We start from the raw sequence: 21,360 nt of genomic DNA, 5'->3' as shown, positions 1-21,360 counted from the left end.
ATGATTCTAAAAGTAGCATTCCCTCAGTGCTCCTTCTGCACCCGCCCCCCCCCCCCCTTTGTGCTCCCTCTAAAGCCCCACCCCCTCCCCCCTGTGCTCCCTCTAAAGCCACGCCCCCTCCCCTTTGTGCTCCATCTAAAGCCACGCCCCTCCCCCCTCTTTGCTCCCTCTAAAGCCACACCCCCTCCCCCGCTTTGCTCACTCTTAAGCCACGCCCCCTCAGTGCTCCCTCTAAAGCCACGCCCCCTCCCTCCTCAGTGCTCCATCTTAAGCCACACCCCCTCCCCCCTCAGTGCTCCCTCTAAAGCCACGCCCCCTCCCCCCTCTGTGCTCCCTCTTAAGCCACGCCCCCTCCACCATGTGCTCCCTCTAAAGCCACGCCCCATTTCAACCAGAATCTGAAAAAGTGGATCTGGAGGAAATAACCAACCCTGACTTTAACACATCAATCATTTGTGTTAAAGCATGTTGCATGCCTTGTTTTATGTCATCAGAAAAAGAGTGCTTAAATGGACAATATGTTTTTTTTTTTATCAGTGTAAAATTTTTCATCAAAGTTGTTTTTATCTGCACAGCTCAGTAGTTGGCTTTAATGGGAAACGTTTAAATGACTGCTTTGTTATTTAGAAGATTTACTCTATTCATCACGTGAACACACGTGATCCTGTGGACACGCATGACGGAGAGATGACAGAGTGTGTGTGGGGGGGATTATAATTCAAACAGTGGTATTGGTGTGATCATGCAGTGCTGCAGGAGTTGAATATAAACACATCGAGTTAATGCCTTAATCAGATCTCACTTTAACATCATTATTCTATAATATTTGATTCCTTTATTCATTACGTTGCATCTCAAATGACTCATTTTATACACGTTGAGGTCACGTGACATCATCAATATGCGATCATAACCAAACTCATGGACTGCCTTACCGTGACTTCCTGTTTGTGTATAAATGCTTCATATCACTAACTGATGTACCTGCCTTTAAAAAGATTACACACCGAAACAAATCATTCTGTTTTCTTTATTGAAAAACACACACACATACACACACACACACACAAGATCTACATAAAAATGTGTAATACACAGGAGAACTGAATCATCGATGGCGAACAAGGCGACCATTTCTTATCCGCACTGCAAAATGAGCTTGTGAAGTGAAATCAGTTTGATTGAAACTCCTGAAGCTGTGAGCAGAGAAAGTGTCATTCATCCGACCTGGATGTGTGTGAGAGTGTGTGTGTGTGTGTGTGTGTGTGTGTGTGGAATATGTTGCGTATTGTCCATATTTGTCTTTTTTTAAATCCAACGTTTTGGAATCGAACGTTTCGCAGATAACCGAATCCGTCGTTTGGTTCTGTTCTGGTCATGTGACTCGTGCACGTCGGATCTGTATGTGACTGAGTCACACAAACATCGTTTCCTGTAGTTTTACTTCAAACTAAAAATCAATTGCACTCTTCAGTTCTGATTGTTTTAACTTAGAAATTGGTCTTCAAATAAAAAAATAAAGAAAGTGATTATCATCTCACGTCCTCGTTAAGTGCTCCGGCGTTGGTTTTAGGATTTTTGTGTTAGAAACATTAGAAACCAGTGTTTACATGTCGCTGACAAAGTGCACGTAAACTTCCTGCTTCTGCAGCAAAAAAAAAAAAAAGAAAGAAAAAGGGGGGGGGGCTGTCTTGGTCCCTGATATTCTACAGTCATTTCAGCTTTTTTTTTTAACGTACTTTGGTTCAAGTTTAACGAAGGGGATTCGTAACGAACGACACATTTCGTCGTTTTCTGAATTCAAGCGGGTGGAGCTTATCGTAGCTCGTCGCGTTTACGTCTGACCGATGCAGCGTTTGATCTCTCTGGAATGTTTCAAAGCACCTGAAACTGAACCTGAACAGGTTAATTCATGAAGTCCTCCACGTCACAAGTTTGGGGGGGGGGGGGTCAAACACTCTGAAAGGCAACATCGTCTGAGCGAGTACATTCCACTTCACCTGAGTTACTGTTCTACGTAAGGGCCGTTGAACCAGGTTATAGGCGGGGCTGTGTGCTTGTTTGGTCACTGAGGAGATAATAAAACAGCTGATGTGCATGTTGAGTCGAGCGAAAGAGACCACACTAGGAATGCAGATCTCAGGCTCGGCTCGTCTGCCTGTCGGGGGGGGCGGGGGGGGGGGCTGGTTTCACATAAAGACACTGTGCTACAAACACGATCGAATAAACAGAAAACAGGCCACGGCGTGAATCAACGTGAGCCAGGTCTTAACGAGTGCAAACATTGCGGTGAATGTGGCCGATGTGCTGCGACTTTAAGACATCCTGATGTGGTAAAAATCTGAAAACTAAATCTACCTCCTCATCCTGTCAAAAAAAAAAAAAAAGCTTATGTATACAGTACATACTAAAGTTGTTAGCTGGCTGAACACTGAACAGCTAAGAAGCTGATTAGATTACGTTAGAGTAGAATATGTTTCTCTTGTGAACGTTTCATTTTATCTCGATTAAACTGCAGGCACTATGTAACACAATATTTGGAGCTGTATTCTTTTTTTTCTTTTTTTTTAAATCCTTTCTGCAAAAAAAAAAAAAAAAAAAAAAAAAAAGCAAAGCTATTTGTTGTTCAGGGTTCTGTCGGGGGTTCGGAGGAGAAGGCTAAGTTAGTTGTGGGTAAAGGGAAGCTGTGCCCAAGGTCAGAACACTCAGAGCAGAGTGGATCGCACACGGACCGAGCCAAAGCGCTGGTTGGTGTTTTTTACCTTGGGCGCTCCCTGCTGGCTGGCGTTAGGATTAACGGAGTGCAAGGACTATTTTTTGCAGTTTTTCTTTTTTTTTTTCCTTCTTTCTTTTCTTTGATTTAAGACCAACCTACCCGACGCGTCCGAGCTGCAGGCGGGTCGCTCGTGAATACCTGAGGACTTAGCTGGCGAGGAGTACGTGTGCGGCGCCGTCTTTCCCCGTGTCTGCGTCGGGGCTCTGGCTGTCTGTGCTGCTGCTGCTGTTTGTTTTGTTTGCGCCTGTGCTCGTCTCGGCGCTCCGGTCCGCGCAGGCCGGAGGAAAGGTAGCTAGTGGTGCGGTGGGTTGAGTTGGGGTCACCTGAGGCCCTGGGCTGTCGTTGCCATGGAGACCAGAGTTGGCGGAAGAGCAGGACAACGGAGAGACGGGGGAGAAGAGGGAGGAGCAGAGGAGTTTGACGGGGCAGAAGGCAGAGCCCCTGGGAATGAAGTTCACCTTGTTTTTATCGGGGCAGGAGAAGAGGGGGAAGCCTTTCGATTTACCAGAACTGAGAACAGAAGAAGAGTTCAGGATTAGTTTTTATATGTGGGACTGTTTAATAAACGACGTGATTTTACTCCAAACAAAGCCACCGTGCTCTCATCTCTACCACCCACAATGCAAATAAGCTCAACAGCCGTGTTGCTTCGTCCTCCAGCCGGATAGAAAACTGAAAACTGAATCGTTTTTCATCCTTTCGTTCTTTTTACACAGAATAAAACAGGAGTGACTGATGGTGGATGGATTTAACAGAATAAATTAATCAAATTAAAAACAAGGAAAATAACTTACACCAGCTCCTCGAACACTTTGACCTTCTCGCAGCCCTCGGGAGGCTCCCGTTTGAACATGTAGCTGTTGTTTGGTTTTGGAGAAGTGGCGAACTTTGGGAGAGGAGAACTGCACACGCCGTCTGGAAATACATTTTAAAAAAAGAAGAAGAAAAAAAGGTTCAAGTTTTACTTTATTGTCAATTCCAAAATATGTCAGACATACAGTGAGATTGGAACTACGTTTCCCCCCCTCCCCACGGTGCAAAATCAAATAAGGTAAAATAAGATGAATAATATTTACACTAATAAAATCTAATTAAAAAAAGGTTAGATCAGGGGAAAATTACTTTTAAAAAACAAACAAACAAACAAAAAGACGGTGTGTGTACTACACTGAAACTAGTTCTAAGGTTTAATAATAAAGAGTGAAACGTGCGCAGGCTGGAAGTGTTCACACTGGTGTCCGTGTATCTGCGACCTTAGAACAATCAAATGAAGTCAGATAAAAAGGTCACTTTGGACCCGTGCAAGAAACAATCAGCAAATGAAAGTGAAGGTTGTCACAACACCCACATTATAACCGTTGATATGATAATAAAGAACATTTTATAATATTGATGGCTGTTTTGACTCCTGCACACGGACATGCAACGTATCGCTAACCGCACTCTGGTGCAAGAGAAGAGAGCGAGCGCCAGAGAGAGATTCTTCTACCAAGCCAACTACATAACCCACAATGCAACTGGACAGTTCAGTCAGAGCTGGCTGAAACAGCTCGAAGAGATTTCCCTTTATTGGTTTAAAAAAAAGGATCATCTGTCAATCACCTTTGTCGATCTCCTCAGCAGAACACGGGCTCCCGTCAGGGGACTGGAGGTGGTCGGAGCTGAAGGGGCGGGGCAGCGGGCTGGAGTCCCCGCTCGAAGGTGCCTGCGTGTCCGTGTCACGTGTGTCCGCACTGTTGCTGTAGTGATGCGGGGGGAAGGGAGCGCGGCGGCCATCTACCACATCCATGGTCTGTGGGGTCAGAGAGCGGAGCGGTTTGTGAGGGGTCGTAGCGTTTAAAGACAACCATAACTCCAGGGTCAAATTCAATCATGCAGGTGTCGACGTGTCCCTGAACGCCCCGATGACCTGTGTGTGTCGGTTAAAAAAGGCTCCCAAATGTAAAAACGACCCGAGGTAAAACTCCTCCAGTGTGTGTGTCTGTCTGTTTTAAAGAGACAGTTTGGAGAGTAAACATCAGAACAGATGGTAACACGTCAATGAAGAAGATCGGCGTGATGTGCGCCGTAGTTCTTCTTTAGTACAGCCGGGAAAAAAACACCAAACAAACAAACAAAAACAAACAGCCTTGGTGCACAGCCGATGTAAATGTAAATGTGTGTGTGCACGTGTGTGCGTTACTTTCTAAGAGGGGAGCTTCACAGAACCCGCCGAGGTTTACGACCCACATCAGACAAGATTTACAGGTCTGTCTCCTCGCCTCGGGGCGGTTTGATTCAACGCGAGTGAGAATCGACGGCGCACAGCTCACGATACTGTTCGTGACTTTACAAGACTGTGCTTGTGATAAAAATGGAAAGATTCTTACGTTTACGTCTGTCAAGTTTAACTGAGACAAGAGAGAAAACATAATAGAGTCCAGATGAAACACGTCTGTTCTGGTTCTTTATGCACTCTTTTTTTTTTTCACCATCTTTATCAGCTTCAGAAAGAAAGCTGCAGCTAAAGCTCGAGACATCCGACAGCGTCCTCAACATCCCGTTTGGTGAGACTGACTTATTGAAATCTGAAGTCCAGTAGTTTGCAGATAAATGTTCAGAGTTTTGAGTCTGCGGCCTCTCAGGTGTTCGCCGCCCTTCAGTCTGTTGAGTGAACCGCAGTGCAAGCTCCACTTCCTGTTGTGAACGTGAAGCACTTTTGTTTACACTGATTGAGGTTTTAACTGCACTCGTGCCGAGTCAGCAGGATGGAATAAAAAGGGGGGGGGGGGGGGAAAGCTCCTGATGTTGTGGCTTACGAGCCTTATCACAACATCACAAGCGCCAGCCTTACACTCACAAGACACAAACAGGAAATAATCCTCATTTAGTTTTTCTTTGTTTGTGATGGATGACTTTTAAAAAAGGACAGACGTGTTTGTGACGGGACAGAGACAGAAACTGGGGGGGAAAAGGGGGCAATGAAACATGGGAGGACCCACAAGTTGGACCGCCCTCCTAGAACCTCCACACATGGGACACATGCACCAACCACTAAGGCCACCATCTCCTGCAGCGCTCCTGCACACGTTCTAGATCAATTCCCTGATCAGACTCAGGAGAACAGAGGGCGAGGGTACGAGACCCGACCATACCTGTATCCCGTGCTGCCAGTCCTCTCTGATAAACACGTTCTCGAGCTCGTGGTTGATGCCCTCCACGCTGCTCGGCACTCTGCAGATGAGGGACTTTGGCACCGGGACCACCGACAAGGCTGACGAAGTTCCCTTGTGCTGCAAAGACAATTTTAAAAATGTGTTGACATTAAGGAACGTACACAAACAAAATCTGGATTTATGGTGCCATAAAACACAGAACACGCACATGCATTTATTTATTTTTTTTATACTGATTTCAAGAGATTTATTTTGGGGTGGAGGCGTTCAGTTTAAATACATGTTACAGAACCACTGCTGTGATTGAGATCTAAGTGGAGCTGGAATAAAGCGTTGAACATCATTGTTTATGTCATCACTGCTGGGAGAGGGCATGTCCAGACACATTCCCAGTCTCTTTAAAGAACTGGTAAGAATGGGGACTCAACAACTAGACCCTTGTTGCACCTACCACTGGAATAAATGTTGACATCTTTATACCGTCCTTAAAAGTTGGATCCTGTAAATCTAAACCACCTTCATTCCCCGTGCTGTGCTCATGTTGTGCTCTCTTATCTCGAGCAGCTGCAAACAGTCCGTTTCATTTGTATGCTTTTTGCCCCGCTGCTAAGCTACCTTATCATATAAATGCTTACAGGTTAAAACCTTGAATCAGCCGTGTCAGGGTTGGTTAATGTTTGGCGTTTAAAGAGCATGCTGGTGACTCAGTTGGCGAGGCGTGAACACAGAGGTGAATAACTCACCTGTGGTTGGCATGCGGCGCCGTGCTGCTGCGTCTGTTGGGACAGCTGCAGAGAGCTCTGCTCCCTGTCTTTGCTCTGCCGGCCGACCTGTTTGCTGCGCTGCAGCTGCAGTCTCAGTTTAGCAATCTGCTGAAAGAAAAGTCACTTCATTTCAGAATGCGACAGAGATCACTTTCTTTTTTTTGTCGTTATCAGATCAGCGAGGGGTCGAGATGTTGGAAAGAGCCGAGGTCAAACAGACGATGACAGATTATCTTCTTATATCTCACCGACTCACAAAGTGTCTCATCATATATTAAAACTTTACATCAGTGGTGTCACAGATCACAAATCCCACGGCACAGATCAGAAAACTAATTTCTGTCACTGCCTCATTTCAAACTGTGATTCTGCTTCACTTGCCGACACACTTTGAATCATCACGTGTCACTTTAACTTTTTATAGCTCACTTTACTCCTTTATATAATAGCTGTATATATAAACCTCGGATTTTACTCATCTCATCTATTCTGAGCCCATTTTTGTTTGTTCTAAGCTGCTGGATATTTGTCTTTGTGTTGCTGCAAACTTCCCTTCAGGGGATCAATAAAGTTTTATCTTATCTGATTTTCTGTTGGCTGACGGTTTCATAAAATCAACTATTTAACGGTTGTCATCGAAATGTGTATATATATAAAAACTAGTCGAACAGTTCTGCAACATTTGATGATTGGTTCTGTATTTTCATCAATACGTTTTTTTTTTTTAAACCAAATAGTTTTGAGGACTTTTTGAAGAGATCCAAATAGAACTACACACCATGCACACAAATACACAAAGTGCAAAATGCACAGTCCACAGGTAACAGAGCTGAGGTGCATACAGTGTGCAGGTTCCAGTGCAAGTTTTGCAGCAGCTGCAGGAACAGAATATGATGTTATCTCGAAGGACGTCTGCATTACTGCAGGCTTCACTTGTATATCTATGATCAGGCTTTATGATCACCCGTGGTGCCTCATTTGACTTGACTATCATCGGAGCCAGCAGCCGGCAGAGTGCGTCTAAAAATCAGCCGTGCATGTCTGCCGATGAAACAAGCGAGGTCAACGGGTGTTTGTGCATGTGTCCCAGAATCTGCCTTTAAAAAAAAAAAAAAAAAAACAGGATAGCCTTTGTGAGCCAAACAGACACAGTTGTACTGTGCAGACAAAGGTGTGGTCTTCTCTGCTGATCTTGTAATCCTGGCAGCACAGTCAACAAAGAGACTCGCTCTTCTCGTGGATTTCCTCCCACACGTGGAGCTGCAGAGGTTAAAGGAGGTGAGGAGCTCTTCACTACATTCATCCAGTGACCGACCCCGGAGGCCTGCGAGGACATGTCCAGGCAACGTCCCCATGCAATCTCAGAGGAAGAAGACAGAGTCTTGTGTGTGTGTGTGTGTGTGTGTGTGTAGGCCAAGGCTCTGGAGTTCCTATGAAAAGTCGAGGTTCATCACATGGCTTTACAGATGATGAATCTGATAAGATTTGATCCCAGTGCTGCAGCTTTTAAAGCAACATTTACTGACATCCAGTCATAATCTCTAAATCGTCTGCTCATCTGTTTCCACATGTCAAACTATTTCTGCATGCATCACACGGATTCATTTCCAACTAAAGACCGAAGATCTAACATTTACTTTCTGCTTTTAGTACTTTTAAATAATTGTACTATTTTAAACACGTGGTGTTCAAAGATATGGAACACTTTGATAACCGTATTATGCATTAAAATACTTATTTTTACCTTCTGAAACTCACACAGAGGTGAGTTATGATAAAGTAATTTGTGGTGTTTCTGGCTTGCCTCCAGACCACTTCCTGTCACCGGCACATTCTGCTTTCCAAAAAGAAACCAAACTTTAAAAATAGGATCTGAATTTGAGTTTTTTTTTTTTTTTTTTTAAAGGTCAATACAAACTGAAAAACAAGACATCTGTGTGACATTATTATTCTGGAATTTAACAGCGATGGCATGCAGCTCTTGTTGCCATAACAGAAAAATATAATCATGTATTGTTTTGTGCAGCTCTTAAGTAACACGAGCGACGATGAATCAGTGCAAAAATAAAGGAGGGAACAGAGCGGCTGTTTCCCCCTTGGAGAGCCGCTCCTGCACGGCGTCTCAAAAACAACAGGCCATAATGAGATGTAAGTGTGCAGCCGAGTGGGAAACAGAGGGGAGAACGAGGTTAAATTTAGACGGAGGTTTGGAGACCTAATAGCTCCGTGTGGTTCGGCTGGTTGGCCACGAAGCCCAGCAGATAGACAGGAGTGGAAACCGACCCTAAGCAGCGCGATATTTAGGCCAACCTCAGACTCTGACGGATGAAACACACACTTTGAGTGAATGGAATAAAACACTGTCTGTGCAGCGGCTGTGTGACCATCCAACCGTTCTGAAGCAGTTTTGACAAAATGCAGATTCTCCTGACCGAGTCTGCTCCGAGAATTTAAAGTTTATTTAAAAGCAACCTAAAGCACATCAATATTGTTTTAAACCACCGATGCAAAAGTGAGAAAAATCTGACAATTTAAACTGAATTAGGCCGATCTCCCTTAATTTTTAAGGCCCAGACACAGGCCCAGTTAGATTTTCTGTTTTGTTTTTTTCCCACTTATCTCCAGCTCTCAACACGATTCAGAAAAGCCCCTCGCTCTTGGCCGCCCGCTTGGTGAGTCAGAGCCTTTACGCGGACCTTTCAGCTAAACGTTTATCCCGTGAACCAGAGATTCAGACGGCTGAATTTACCTCTTTCAGGTGGTCGGCGCTTCCCCAGGAGGCGGACCGCTGGTGAGGACTTCCCACTTCTGCTCCCTCATCGATCCAGAGACCCGGAGTCTGAAACACACGTTTATGTGGTTAATGGCGTTCGTCTCTATACGTCAGCCCTCCAGCGAGTACCCTGCCTCTCGTCCAATGAGAGCTGGGATGTTGCGTACGCCCCTCCTGAAGTCAGAATTGAAACTTCAGTTCAGAACCTTCAGAGATAAAAACCCAACATGGCTGCTCGTTGCATGAACAGTAACGATCGAGTAAGTACGACCACGTGGTGTGATGTTAGCGTCGGAAACAACCTAAAAGCCTCCTCTAAGATCTCATGAGACCTCCCGGTGAAGCCCTTGAATATTAACAAGTCATTGTTACAGAGACTCGGGACGTGAATATAAACCGAGATAATCTGAAATAAAAAAAGACGGGAGAGGCGGTTATGAAAGATGGCGAGGAGGTAATGGAGCGCCGTGTGCTCGAAATTAAAGTTGAAAATGTGGAATCAATAAAAAAAAAATCTTAAGATGAGGAAATAAAAAAAGACAAAGCGTGTTCGAGTGCTTGAACTGGTCAGCATGGTTAAAATCCATAAATCTGACAGGACGTTTAAGTCTACTTAATGACTGCCATCCATTTCCCACGACAAACACGGTCTAAGGGAATAATGACAGGGCGACTAAGTAATATCTGCTTATCTACGACGAAGACAGCCACAGGTGACATTTACCAGGACTTAACTAGCAGCTGTTTCCCCACAACGTGGTTCCCCTACTTTACCTGCACACACACACACACACACACACACACACCAATGTGGTTTGGTGTAATATGTTCTGCTCGCACCAGGTCAATGAGTGTGCACAGAGATCTGAAGTCGTTAGTACTCCAGTGAGAAAACATCTGAAGTACAAAGCGCTCCCTGCCAGAGGACATAGAGGCCGTTCTGTCTCGCTGAGCACGTCTTTTAGACCTCTGCTGCATCAACCAGGAAACGGTTAAGTTATGTAAATGTATGCAAAAAAAACAGAAAACAGACTGGAGGATGTTTCATAGGGTTGTCTGACTGAGACCACATACTTCCCCCCCCCCCCCCCCTTGATTATGCATTTTATCAACAGTGCCTCTGGTGCTCAAACAAACCCTCAAACATCTGACCGTTTTGTGGTCGGCACAGTGGTGCGAAACATCTAAAATGTCAGCGTGCACACACTGCCTCATGCCTGACCCCACATGAACAGAACAACCTCTGTGGCTCCCTGGTTAACGCACAAGCCTTGCCCTATGATATGGAATATCGCGCTGTGAATAATGAGGAACACCCGTGAAGCCGCTTGCACTGGAGCGCTGCCGCTGGTTCTCTCTCTCTCTCTCTCTCCCTCGTGGAAAAGGACAGCGTCTTAAATGGGTGCTTGTGCTCTTATAAAAAGGGACTACTGTGCTTGGCCACGCTGGACAGCAGATGTGGCGCTCGCTTTTAGCATTAGCATTTCGAGCATGGCCCATGGACTCGCTTGTGTCGTTTGATGCCTTCGCCAAACATGGAGGGATGCTGCAGCCTCATCAACGCAGTTTCCTCTAAAAAGGGGGCAGAGAGAGGCTTTATGGAGTCTATGACGTTAAGTAGGGCACGCTGCTCACCACCTGTAACTCAGTTTAATGTGCAACGCTTTCTTTTCGCATTAAGCGGCACGTATGGGGTTTCTACGACCTGTAGTGAAAATGAAGCATCCAGCCTTCTGCTGCAATCTCAGTTTTCTGCTGAGCTGATGTGTTGATTTTAAAACACAAGGATTTAAAGTCTTACGAGGTGTCATGTAGAAATGAAGTTGACTTAACTCAGTTTGCAATTAAACACTTTTTTTCCCCGCAGGTATCCACGAGGCAGACAAGACAGTTAAAAATACTGCAGGCTATCTTCCCTGATTGTCTCTGACCCCGCCCTCAAACCAAGTCTGTAAACAAGAACCCCCACCTTTATTTACCTCACAGGCTTTTTTTTTTTTTTTTACCATGCTAGCTCTTCAACTTCCGTCCTGAGCCGCGTGCTCGCCAGGTGTCGTTCCTGATAATGTACTGCTGTACAAGATAACAACTAGCCTGCAGCTCGCTTCCCATTATGATTCCCACCCATCGGGGGTTACATGCAGACAACATCCTCAAGAATCCAGCGCTCCGTTCCAAAGCAGGAAATAATGACTGGGCTTGGATGGGAGTAGCAGTGGAATCTGTGCGGGTTTTGTTTGGATTGCATGACGAGACATGCGAGCGGATCGTTTGGTTCAGAGGCGAGACGCATTGTGTGACCTGGTGGGTGACTTTTCAGTTTCTCCTACGAGTTTGAAAACTCACTCAGCATTCAAGACCATGGACACACATTGGACTTGACATGGTGTGAACTACACAAAAGTTGAATTTTTCCACTCTTCACTTGTTGATCAAAGCAGAATGAAAGGAATTTTCAAATTGCTAAATGGTGTAAAGAAACACAGTAAAGAGGCAGGTGACAACCCTGGCTCTGCGATCAAAGCGTATACTGATTTAACCCGAGCCTCATGATCACAGGCTGCGGCAAAAAAAACTAAAAAAAACTGGTTCAACCGTCTCACTAAAAGGATATTTTTACAACTCTTATCAGCATCATCTTGAGCAGGGAGAGAGACTCCAGTGATATAATATCTGTAGAAAATACAACGAGTCAAATCAAGTGTTGTACAAGATGTGAAAGTCTGTAAGGTGGAAAGATAAGTAATAAGATAAAAAGTGCCATAAATACAAGATAATCATCGATGATCACTTTTGGTTTTAGTTTACAAAAACTGACTTGATGAATTATTTTCCTGTCGCACAGTTTCGGTACATTTAGCTGCATCGGCTCGAGCACAACTTTTAGCGCTGAACGCGAGGCGACGCAGGGTGTTTGATCAGCCGGTCTTTGTCGGCGCTCGCTCTTTGAGGTGGGCTTGGCGTGTCAGGACCCTAATCTTCATGTATACAGACGTTCCCTGTGTTCTGTAACCACAGGGCCCAGGGCACACAGACCTATCCCGGAACAGCCATTAGCATATGTATGGGCCCCTCTGCTCCTCCACTCCCACACAAAAGGCAGGCGGGCCGTGCAGCCACGAGGGCCAGGTGGTAAGCAGTGGGATTTCTCCCCGCCTCAGCCGTGGCCTGGGGGACAGGTGCAAACAACTTCACCTCCATGAGAGGCTACATTACAGCTCAAAGGAGAGGCTGTCTTGAACTTGTGCAAAAGCACGACAAAAGAGGCCAAAAGGACCTTTTGTCTGCCGCTCTCTGCTGTTGTTGTCTTCTAAAAAAAGAGCTGCGCCGAGGCATAGCTTGTTAACAGGAAGTGGTCTCCGACTATCCTTGGGGGAGTTTGTGCATTTCATCGCTCGAGGACTGTCAAGTGTCACTCTCTCCCACATCATTACAACACACTCGAATGTTTTCCAGCTCATATTTCCACAGCACTGACACGCATAAATCTCTTCACTGGAGTTTCATTCTGGTCGGCCTTCAATGGGACGTCTGGTAAATACAGTCAATGTATAACAGATGCAAATATCACAACGTGGCCAAAAAACGACAAAAGTGACGCGTGTATACGTGCACAGACATTTTTTTTTTTTTTTTTTGCAATAACATTTTTTTTACAGCCCCGATGATTATCAAAATTTTTCCATTTAGGTCCAGACTTTCCAGGGCTGTGCAGGAACCCTGCAATTAGGAGGTGTTTACTCTGCATACAGCCACTTGAAGAATTCTTGCAAGGCCCTCCCACCACTTCCTCAGCCTACACACAAAGAAGTGTGAGGGCAAGTGAGGGGTTAAAGGGACGAAGCCCATGTAAATGAGGCTTAGCGGTTCTCATTCAGACTCATGAAAGCCTTCTATAGGCAAAGGGGGGAGCAGCCCTCCTCATTTCATAGTCCATTTTTTTTTTTTTTTTTTTTTAAATGCAAACACAAATCCAAACCAAACCGCAAAAAGCGATCAACAGAAAAAGAAATCATTTTTGTTTGAAAGAGGTTCTGCGTTTAGATGACCATCAGTCACATGGCGTAGTGTGGTGAGTGATGATGTGTGACTGCCATCTTGGCTCACTTTGAAATCCATACATAGATGTAATGAAGTGTTATAATGAATGAAAGAAGTGTGTATCGTGTGAGAAGCTTGTAATTGGTCTCTTCTAACAGCCGCTGTTACAGAAACCCAAAATGACCAACGACCGCAAGTTGCAATAAAAGAGAAAAAAAAAAAAAAGGTGAAGTAGGTGTTGGACTTGGGAATTTATCAGAAACTTGTGTATGCGGACCACAATGCCTCAGGTCCCGTGTCCACCTTGCATTTTTTTTCAGAGTAGAAAAGGCTGTGTGCTGTGAAGAAAGTTCTAAATGTCCGTCCTGTCTCTATGGCAACAGGGGGATGTCCCAAGACCGACACTGCTGCATTGCTTTTTGCTTTATGTATTTTTTATTTGATGTCGTTTTTATCTCAGCAGACACGGAGCAAAGAGGATGTGGGTATAAGACTCCGATCTACACGCTGCAAAAACACGGGGAACATCTAATATCGTGAACCAGCGGCGTCAACAGATGTGAGCTAAGAGCTAAACTACTGTAGCAGCAGCAGCTAGCAGCTAGCAGCGGGACTACAAACTCCACATGGAGAAAACAGTAGAAGAAGAAGTGCTAACAGAGCTGCACATGTTGGACTTCACTGAACGTAATTCTAATCATCACACAGTAAGACACTTTTAACCCTTTGTTCACTCTGGTGGACCCCGAACACACACTGGTGATTCTGCTCTTTGGATGTGACGGTAATTTATTCAAATTCATCAACAAACAGTTTTTGATAGGATCTGCACTTTTTTTTACAGGCTTTATCGCCATGGAAACGGCAGCGTTTATAATCGATTAAACACAGAATTGGGAGAGACTGGCTCTGAGGCCTCTGGGGGGTTTTGTACCTGTGTGGCTTTGTCTTTCATACAGGAAGGGTAGGGTCCATGGGAGTCCCGGGGCCACTGGCCGGTGAGGTATGGTCCCGTGATGGCGTCGAGCGAGGATGTCCGCCGGATGGCGCTGGAACTTCGAACTTGTAACTTGGACCGTTCTGCTGTGAATTGCAAAATAATAAAAGACACAGAATTAGGTACACACACAGATACACACACACACGAAGGCGTCGGCTACAAGTGAGAAATTCTCTCCGACCCCCTGAGGCATCTTCAACATTCGATGTGCCAACTTTTCCTGATTGTGTCATTAATGCTTCAAGTTCAAAACGCAGCACTACGATGTCAGGGTGCAATAAATCTACTCGTGCAAATGTGCATCCGAGGACTTGGGGGCCTTTTTTTTTTTTTTTTTTTTTTTGAGTACAACAAAACCGTTAATGGTTTACATATTTCACATGAAATGAAAAAATGTTTACTCAAAGTCTAAAAGTGAACTCCAGTTAGTTTCCATGGTCCTCTCTCTGTCTGTTTGTCATGGGAGCACTGCAGGAATTGTGCATCGACATTAAAATATTTCATCCAATTACAGAATGAACTTTGCACTTCCGCCACTGCACGCACTTTCTACGACAAGACATCGACTTGCAGAGCGTTTTTCTGATCCAAGCTGGAGTGCAGGGTGAAACGCAGGCTTTGCAGAGCAGAGGCCTGGAGCAAATGTAAATGACTGAGCAGGAGTATCTGACGTTATGAGAGCAGTCTGCTGTGAGCCGGAGCAGTTAAGCACACACACACACACCACCCACATAAGAACTCATAAACAACCACAACACAATGCACATCAATACTGCCTGCATCCACTCAACATTCCTGCAGAGACACGCAGTAAAAAAGCAAAAGAACGGGAGGAAAACAAAACGGTAAAAAGACGTTCGCTCGAGAGGGGAATGACACTGAAGGAAAATCTGGGTTACATTTTTTTTCCAGCCTCAATTACACTCACTGATTGTTTACAGTAAACGAAAGCCTCTCCATAACCGTGCAAAAGAATAGCATGTTAGTCAAGAAACATGCTAATTTACTCTTTTCCTTTTGTGCGAGTAGGCCGAGAGAGGCCTGTCTGTCATGAACACACAGACACACACACACACACAGACTAAACTATCGACATGAGGCACCCCTCTCCTCGTAGAACTACACAGCCAGTCATTGTTGTTCTTTGTCCGTAAAATACACAAGCCTACCCACCCAAAGGTATTGCCTAAGTAAGCTTACTGGGCTACAGTAAAATTCCCTGAAGCATTGTAGACAAAAGGAAGCAGGCTAAATTTCCATCAATATTGATCTAGGCCAAGCCAGTGCTCTTAGAAGCAGGCTTGTGGTTATTTTCCATCGTCTCCCCCACTAGAATAATCTCCTGATGAGAAAAAAAGGAAACAGTGTGAAGCACAGCCAAGACATCAAAGCAGTCCCACCATGTGCTGCTTTCAGGGAACCACCGAGAGGTAGACGTGATATTTTAAAAAAAGGAGAAGGTTGACTTTTAAGAAGAAGAACTTTCCTCTCTTCAGCAAGCTGTGAAAACTCTCCTTCACCTCTCCAGGAACAAACGGGCGGTTTATCAAGTGCAGAGCAAAGAAAAACAAAACATGTGGTCCAGATCAGTAAAGCATGGCAGAAGGGTTTCCTGTAGGTTTCCACAAGGCTGAGAGGAAAATCACAGTCATTTAAGTTTTCACTCATGAGTCGCCCAAAAGTAGAGTTTGTCTTTATCGTAAGATGCATCACGAGTAAAGACCGCCGTACGTGACTCAGTTTGATTTTCACTGCATCATGACGGTCAGACTTTCTCACACAGTGACAAGAAAAACACGGGAATTCCTATTCCCAAGCGGAGCCCGACCAATAAACCCGGTCAGCCTTTTGCAGAAGTTGTCATCAGCATGCATCTTTTAGATTTGTGCTGTTAGGTCGACTCTTTTAAAAAGACGATGACGTGCCAGAAAAACAGATGCTTGAGTTGTGTTAGAAATGTTGTCTTCTTTGTCCTGCACTGCTTCCTCAGACAGATCACTTACAATCACTCTCTGCCATGTCAGGCGGTCAGTGTTATATCTTTGTTTTTTTGCAACTTAAACTGTAGTCCTTTATCATGTGATCATGATCCTTCAGCATTGAGGTTATAATAATAATAATATAGATATGACAGCACCGACTCCGTCTCACATCAGCTGTGCAGACTTGCTGCAGAAACTCCAGATGAAGTCAACAGGTTTGAATACTCGGTGATTCTGAAACTGTGTTTTTCTACATGGTGCAGATAACGGGGGATCTTTCTAACCGCCCTGCAGTTCTTCTTCCAGTGACGCTCAAGCTAATAAACTGTTGAGAACTACAAGCTGCTCTGTCACCAGGGTCTGTTTTTAATAGGTTATAAATGATGAGTGATGATATTAAATCCGGGTCGTGCTCTTTTTAATGTCATGAGTTACAGCATCTGCTCCTCAGCTGGTCAGGAAATAGGGTGTTAGCATCATTAGCATCAGTCAAGGAGTCCAGAGGGTTCCTCCCACCTCAGGCTGGCTCAGTCTGTGTGAGTGTGTGTGTGTGTGTGTGTGTGTGAGAAAATGGATGAAGGAGGCATGCTTAAAGTGTCAACTGAGAAGTGAGGAAGGAGTAAAGGTGATGTCAAAGTTAAGGTTCAACCACACGCTACAGTCGATGAAAGTGCAGACGCCTCAGACGTTCGGGTCCTACTCTGCTCTCTGAATGGATGATAATAAGGCCGGCCTGTTTCAGCTCAGCTGGCACTCTGACAGGAGAGTGGGACGTTCATTGTCCGGACAGTGTGCTAAGTGAATGATGTCATGCTGGGGAACCTAAAAAAAAGGACGTGATGTTGGATATAATACTGTCCTCTCTGTGATGTGACCTGTTTCAACACCACTGCGGATCCTTCCGGGCTCCAACACTGCTGGTACTGTAAGGCACTGTGGAATGACTTCACCGACCAAATGGCAAGCATTATGTCCGCGAGTGGGTTCAAAGTACTGCAATGAATGTGAAATTACAAAGCCTAGTTCTGCAGTTTAAACCGAGCTGGACTCACACTGCTGTCCCTTTTTTTTTTTTTTTAAGCTGCTCGTCCGCTGCCAGCCGTTTGGACTGTGAGGTCGCTGTAATGAGGGAGGTTCAAGTCTCCATCATCACCGCTGACATGGGACACTGGTCTGGGTTAGAGGTTAGTCCTCTGAAAGAGGACTGAGGTATGCGTGGCATGCCACTGGGGTGGGAAATGAAAACCGAGGGGCTAGCCAAACACGCCGTGCCTGGTGAGTCTGCCTCGCTCGCTTGTTGTGGAACAGACTTCGTTTCCTGCCTTTGCATGGTACACTGCGCTGCAGGTTGGAGGTCACCTCATTCAAAGAACTGAGGAATGTGAGGCACGTCACAAACACACAACTCTGTAACAACCACCACGCCGTCTGACACAGGAGGGCTGGCGTTTTTTTTGTTAAAGGTAAGCGGGAGGAGAAAACAAAGGTGAAAGATGACGGGTGTGCTGCATGTGATGTTATTAATGGTACAGAAGACTATCCTGGTGCTTATCATGGGAACTGATGCAGAGGCTGAAATACTGGCTGAGGTTAGCAGGACTACATTCTCTTTTTTGTCTTCAGATACTGGAAAGACAGGCTGTATTCAGACACATCCATATAACAATGTGCCTTTAAAGACTTGTAAGAGAAGGAAGGAAACTGCTAGAGGTCTAAAAACAAAAAAAAACAGCCATGGTGTTGATATTTGGCAGATGGATGTGTCACAAAAGGAGGTTTACCGAAGTACAGCAGAATACTGATTCAGGTCTGCGTAGGCTCTCAAGTCCTCCTCCAGATGACTTCCAGAGAGCAGCTGAGCCTGACACACCAAACGACACACACACACAGCTCGCCCATGGTAGCCACGTGCAAGGCAGCGAGGTGAGGCTCAAGCATATGGTCTCTGAATATGACGATTAGTCTATGCTGCATGTATGGAGCGAGGCAGCACCTGATCGCATTAGCTCAGCGCTGCTTCCACTGGGACTGACGTGGCTCCTTTTACAACTGAAAGCACGTCTTTCTGCCAATTCTCTCCTCCCCCTCTCTCTCCCGTCAAAAGTCCATAGGAAATAAGAGAGCCAGCAGTGCACTCTACTCCCTTTATAAGTGTCTAATTGCGCGATTGGACGACGGGCTCGATAGTTAATGCATCAACCTGCTGCGAATGAAGAGCCAACCTTGTTCCAGACTCACAGAATACCCCTTTAAATATGTTATTAGACGCCTAGTCTGCATAATTTAAAAAAACCAGGATGAGTCTTATGACTGTAAACCAAATATATCACGAAGACGGCGGGGCGAGAAATGCGGTTCTGGCCAAAAAGAGGAAACCGCAGCTTATTTCAAAAGCTGACACTGTAATATTTGCTCTTTTTTTGTAAGCATTTACAGAAAATCAAAAGTAGATAATTTTATGTACACATGAGACCAGCATGCTTTAAGAAAATAGTGTGATTACTTTCTTCAGTATTTCAATTACGCATTTGAGTGCAGTAAATGTAAAAAAAAAAACAATAAAAAAAGATTATGAGGGCACTTTAGCTTCATCTCTGTTTGCTTTATCTTCACGTTTACACAAACAGCAACGTGTCGCTACCTGAAGTCGTAAAATCTGCAACAATACATCTGAAAGGGAGCCGATGTTTAGTTTCACCTGACTCCATTAAACCTGGGTCCAAATCAAACAGGTGAACTACTGAGTGAGCAACAACTTCTACTTTAAATATTTGTGTGAGACAGATTCAGACTCTTGCCATGTGCAGCCCTACCTGCCACCAGAGTGCAGAGCGCTCTTTGCACTGAATCAGTTAGAAGTAGGGATGTAACGATTCATTAAACTCACGATGCGATTTATATTACTAAATGAGACAGATGTGTTAAACAGATCCCTTTAGAGGACGCTATCATGCTTTTCTCTCATTAAGGAGATGTGATTCTCATCGAGGTGTCGATTAAATGCTGCATCGTGGTGATGGTGTGGTTTCCCGTCTTTTTGCAATGTTTGCACGCAGATCTCTCTTCTCACCTCTTTTCATTTATCTGTCTCAGGGAAGACAAAAAACGCTCCCATGCCTCCGATTTAAAAGATGGTGGCGTGTTTACCAGTTTCTAAATCTTGCTCTGCAGCTGCCAACTGCATCTACTGGCACTCACCATATTATTGAGATTCCTCATTCAGAATACCTTGACACATTTGAATCGATTAATCTGCACATCCCTTGTTAGTAGAATAGTTAATGCACCAATCTCCTGCAATCAGAAACTCCTGTTACATGGAATATTTTTGCATGTTAAGTATTTAAATTGAATTTCACAAGGCAGAAAGGTACTATTGAAAGATAACCTTGATATGGAATGTCTTACTTTTACAAATTGGCGTTTTTACCTTTTGAAACTGGAGAGTCTGGGGGCCAGGAGGACTCCTTACTTTCGGGGGACAGTCTCTGCTTTGCTATAACACTTCCTGAACTGAGGATCGGGCTGGATGGGGGGCTGGAGCCCCGGCTGGTCGTGGCTCCTCCACATAGGTTCTGAGCCCGCGTGGGGCTGCTCTGACCCGCACGCAGAAGCTGGTAGGGCACGGTGGCACGGATGGGGTGCAGGCGGCAGCTGCTGCCGGGGGAACCCGCGTTGCTGCGTCTGACCCGCGGCTGCTGCTGGAGCGAGTTGCCGGGGGCTGACATCCTCCGAAAACTGGCTGTGAAATCCTGTCGCAGTAAGAAAAAGACGTCCTGCCAAAAAAGCTGCTGCTGCTTCTCTAAATGAAGGAGGAGGAGGTGGTGAGATAAACATTAGCTTGTTAGCAACTACAAAAAAAACGTTAGCTTCCTATTTTTTTTAAATTTCAACTCATGCGCTCGAGCGCACCGAAACCCTCAAACACGCATTAAACGTAAACAACTTACCTTCAAAACACTAAAACATGCCGACGTAAGCAGAAAACCAACACACAAGTAACTTTTAAAAGTAGTTTTAGATACTTTTTTAAGGCGTTATTTCGTGTTTTCCAGCCCCCTCTCTGGCTTCCCCATCGTGTCCACTCTCGCTCTAAATGACACTTGTTTCGGACAGACTACTGGCTGTTGCGCGTGGGCGGGCTTAGCTCCTCGCTTCTGAGCGCGTGATTGGATAAAGAGCTCTTACAGTAACGCTGCTGATTGGTCCACATGGAAATAGGGGGTTGTACTTTCGTCCAATCAGGATATGTGTGATATTAGTATGGGTAAACTTCTCGATGAAAAAATGTAAGAATAAAGGTTTTCCAGTATTTTAATATACATATATTTACTGTACATGAATATGAAAACTGATTAGTTTTCATTATTTCTTGTTCATAAAGGAGTTTTTTATTATTATGACAGGATAGTTCATTCTCAATATACAGAAATTTAGTTTCTATTTCCAGCCCTTCTAATGGACCTAATAGAGTGGCGTACATTATTTATATGTATTCCTGTACTGTACTGTAAACACATCTTACTGTAAAATCCTATGAATGTAGACAGCACAGTATCTGTTGATAAGTATTTGTTCATGCCGTGTAGATGGTGTGCAGTACTCTCTTCCTGTTTAGTCATTAATTTGGACACACTACAAGGTCTACATTTTCACACTGTAGGGACTATAATTTTGAACATAAACAATCCCACAACAAATGGACAATCTTAGATTTTGTGGAGGAGACGGAGTTGAATAAAAACTCCAGAAAAAAGTACTCGTTAACATTTTGGTACAAACACATTTTCACTGGAGAGCAAAATATTTAGATTTATTAACCGAGTGATTCTTAAGCAATGAACATGTTTTTTTTACTGCTGTCAATCT

At 44.7% G+C, this 21,360-nt stretch overlaps 1 protein-coding gene across 3 annotated transcripts; it reads right to left on the bottom strand.

Moving 5' to 3' along the window:
* Window positions 1–2,587: 2,587 nt before the first annotated feature.
* Window positions 2,588–20,626, bottom strand: glcci1b (glucocorticoid induced 1b). Of its 3 annotated transcripts, none has more exons than XM_079343614.1 (9): window positions 20,442–20,626; window positions 19,922–20,293; window positions 14,444–14,592; window positions 9,445–9,534; window positions 6,675–6,803; window positions 5,911–6,048; window positions 4,379–4,568; window positions 3,571–3,691; window positions 2,588–3,286 (listed from the first exon to the last, which is right to left on the bottom strand). In XM_079343614.1, the coding sequence occupies exons 2-9, from the start codon at window positions 20,217–20,219 to the stop codon at window positions 2,923–2,925; spliced, it is 1,479 nt and encodes a 492-aa protein (XP_079199740.1). In that variant the 5' UTR covers window positions 20,220–20,293; window positions 20,442–20,626; the 3' UTR covers window positions 2,588–2,922. The 3 variants fall into 3 exon arrangements, with proteins under 3 accessions (XP_079199740.1, XP_079199741.1, XP_079199742.1); XM_079343615.1 differs by having other exon boundaries at window positions 6,675–6,800; XM_079343616.1 differs by having other exon boundaries at window positions 14,444–14,589.
* Between the last annotated feature and the right edge of the window lie 734 nt (window positions 20,627–21,360).

The sequence above is a fragment of the Symphodus melops genome (assembly GCF_947650265.1).
Source record: "Symphodus melops genome assembly, chromosome: 5".
Lineage (NCBI taxonomy): Eukaryota > Metazoa > Chordata > Actinopteri > Labriformes > Labridae > Symphodus > Symphodus melops.
Note: the sequence above shows the minus strand (reverse complement) of the source record. Positions and strands in the feature narration are given on the sequence as shown.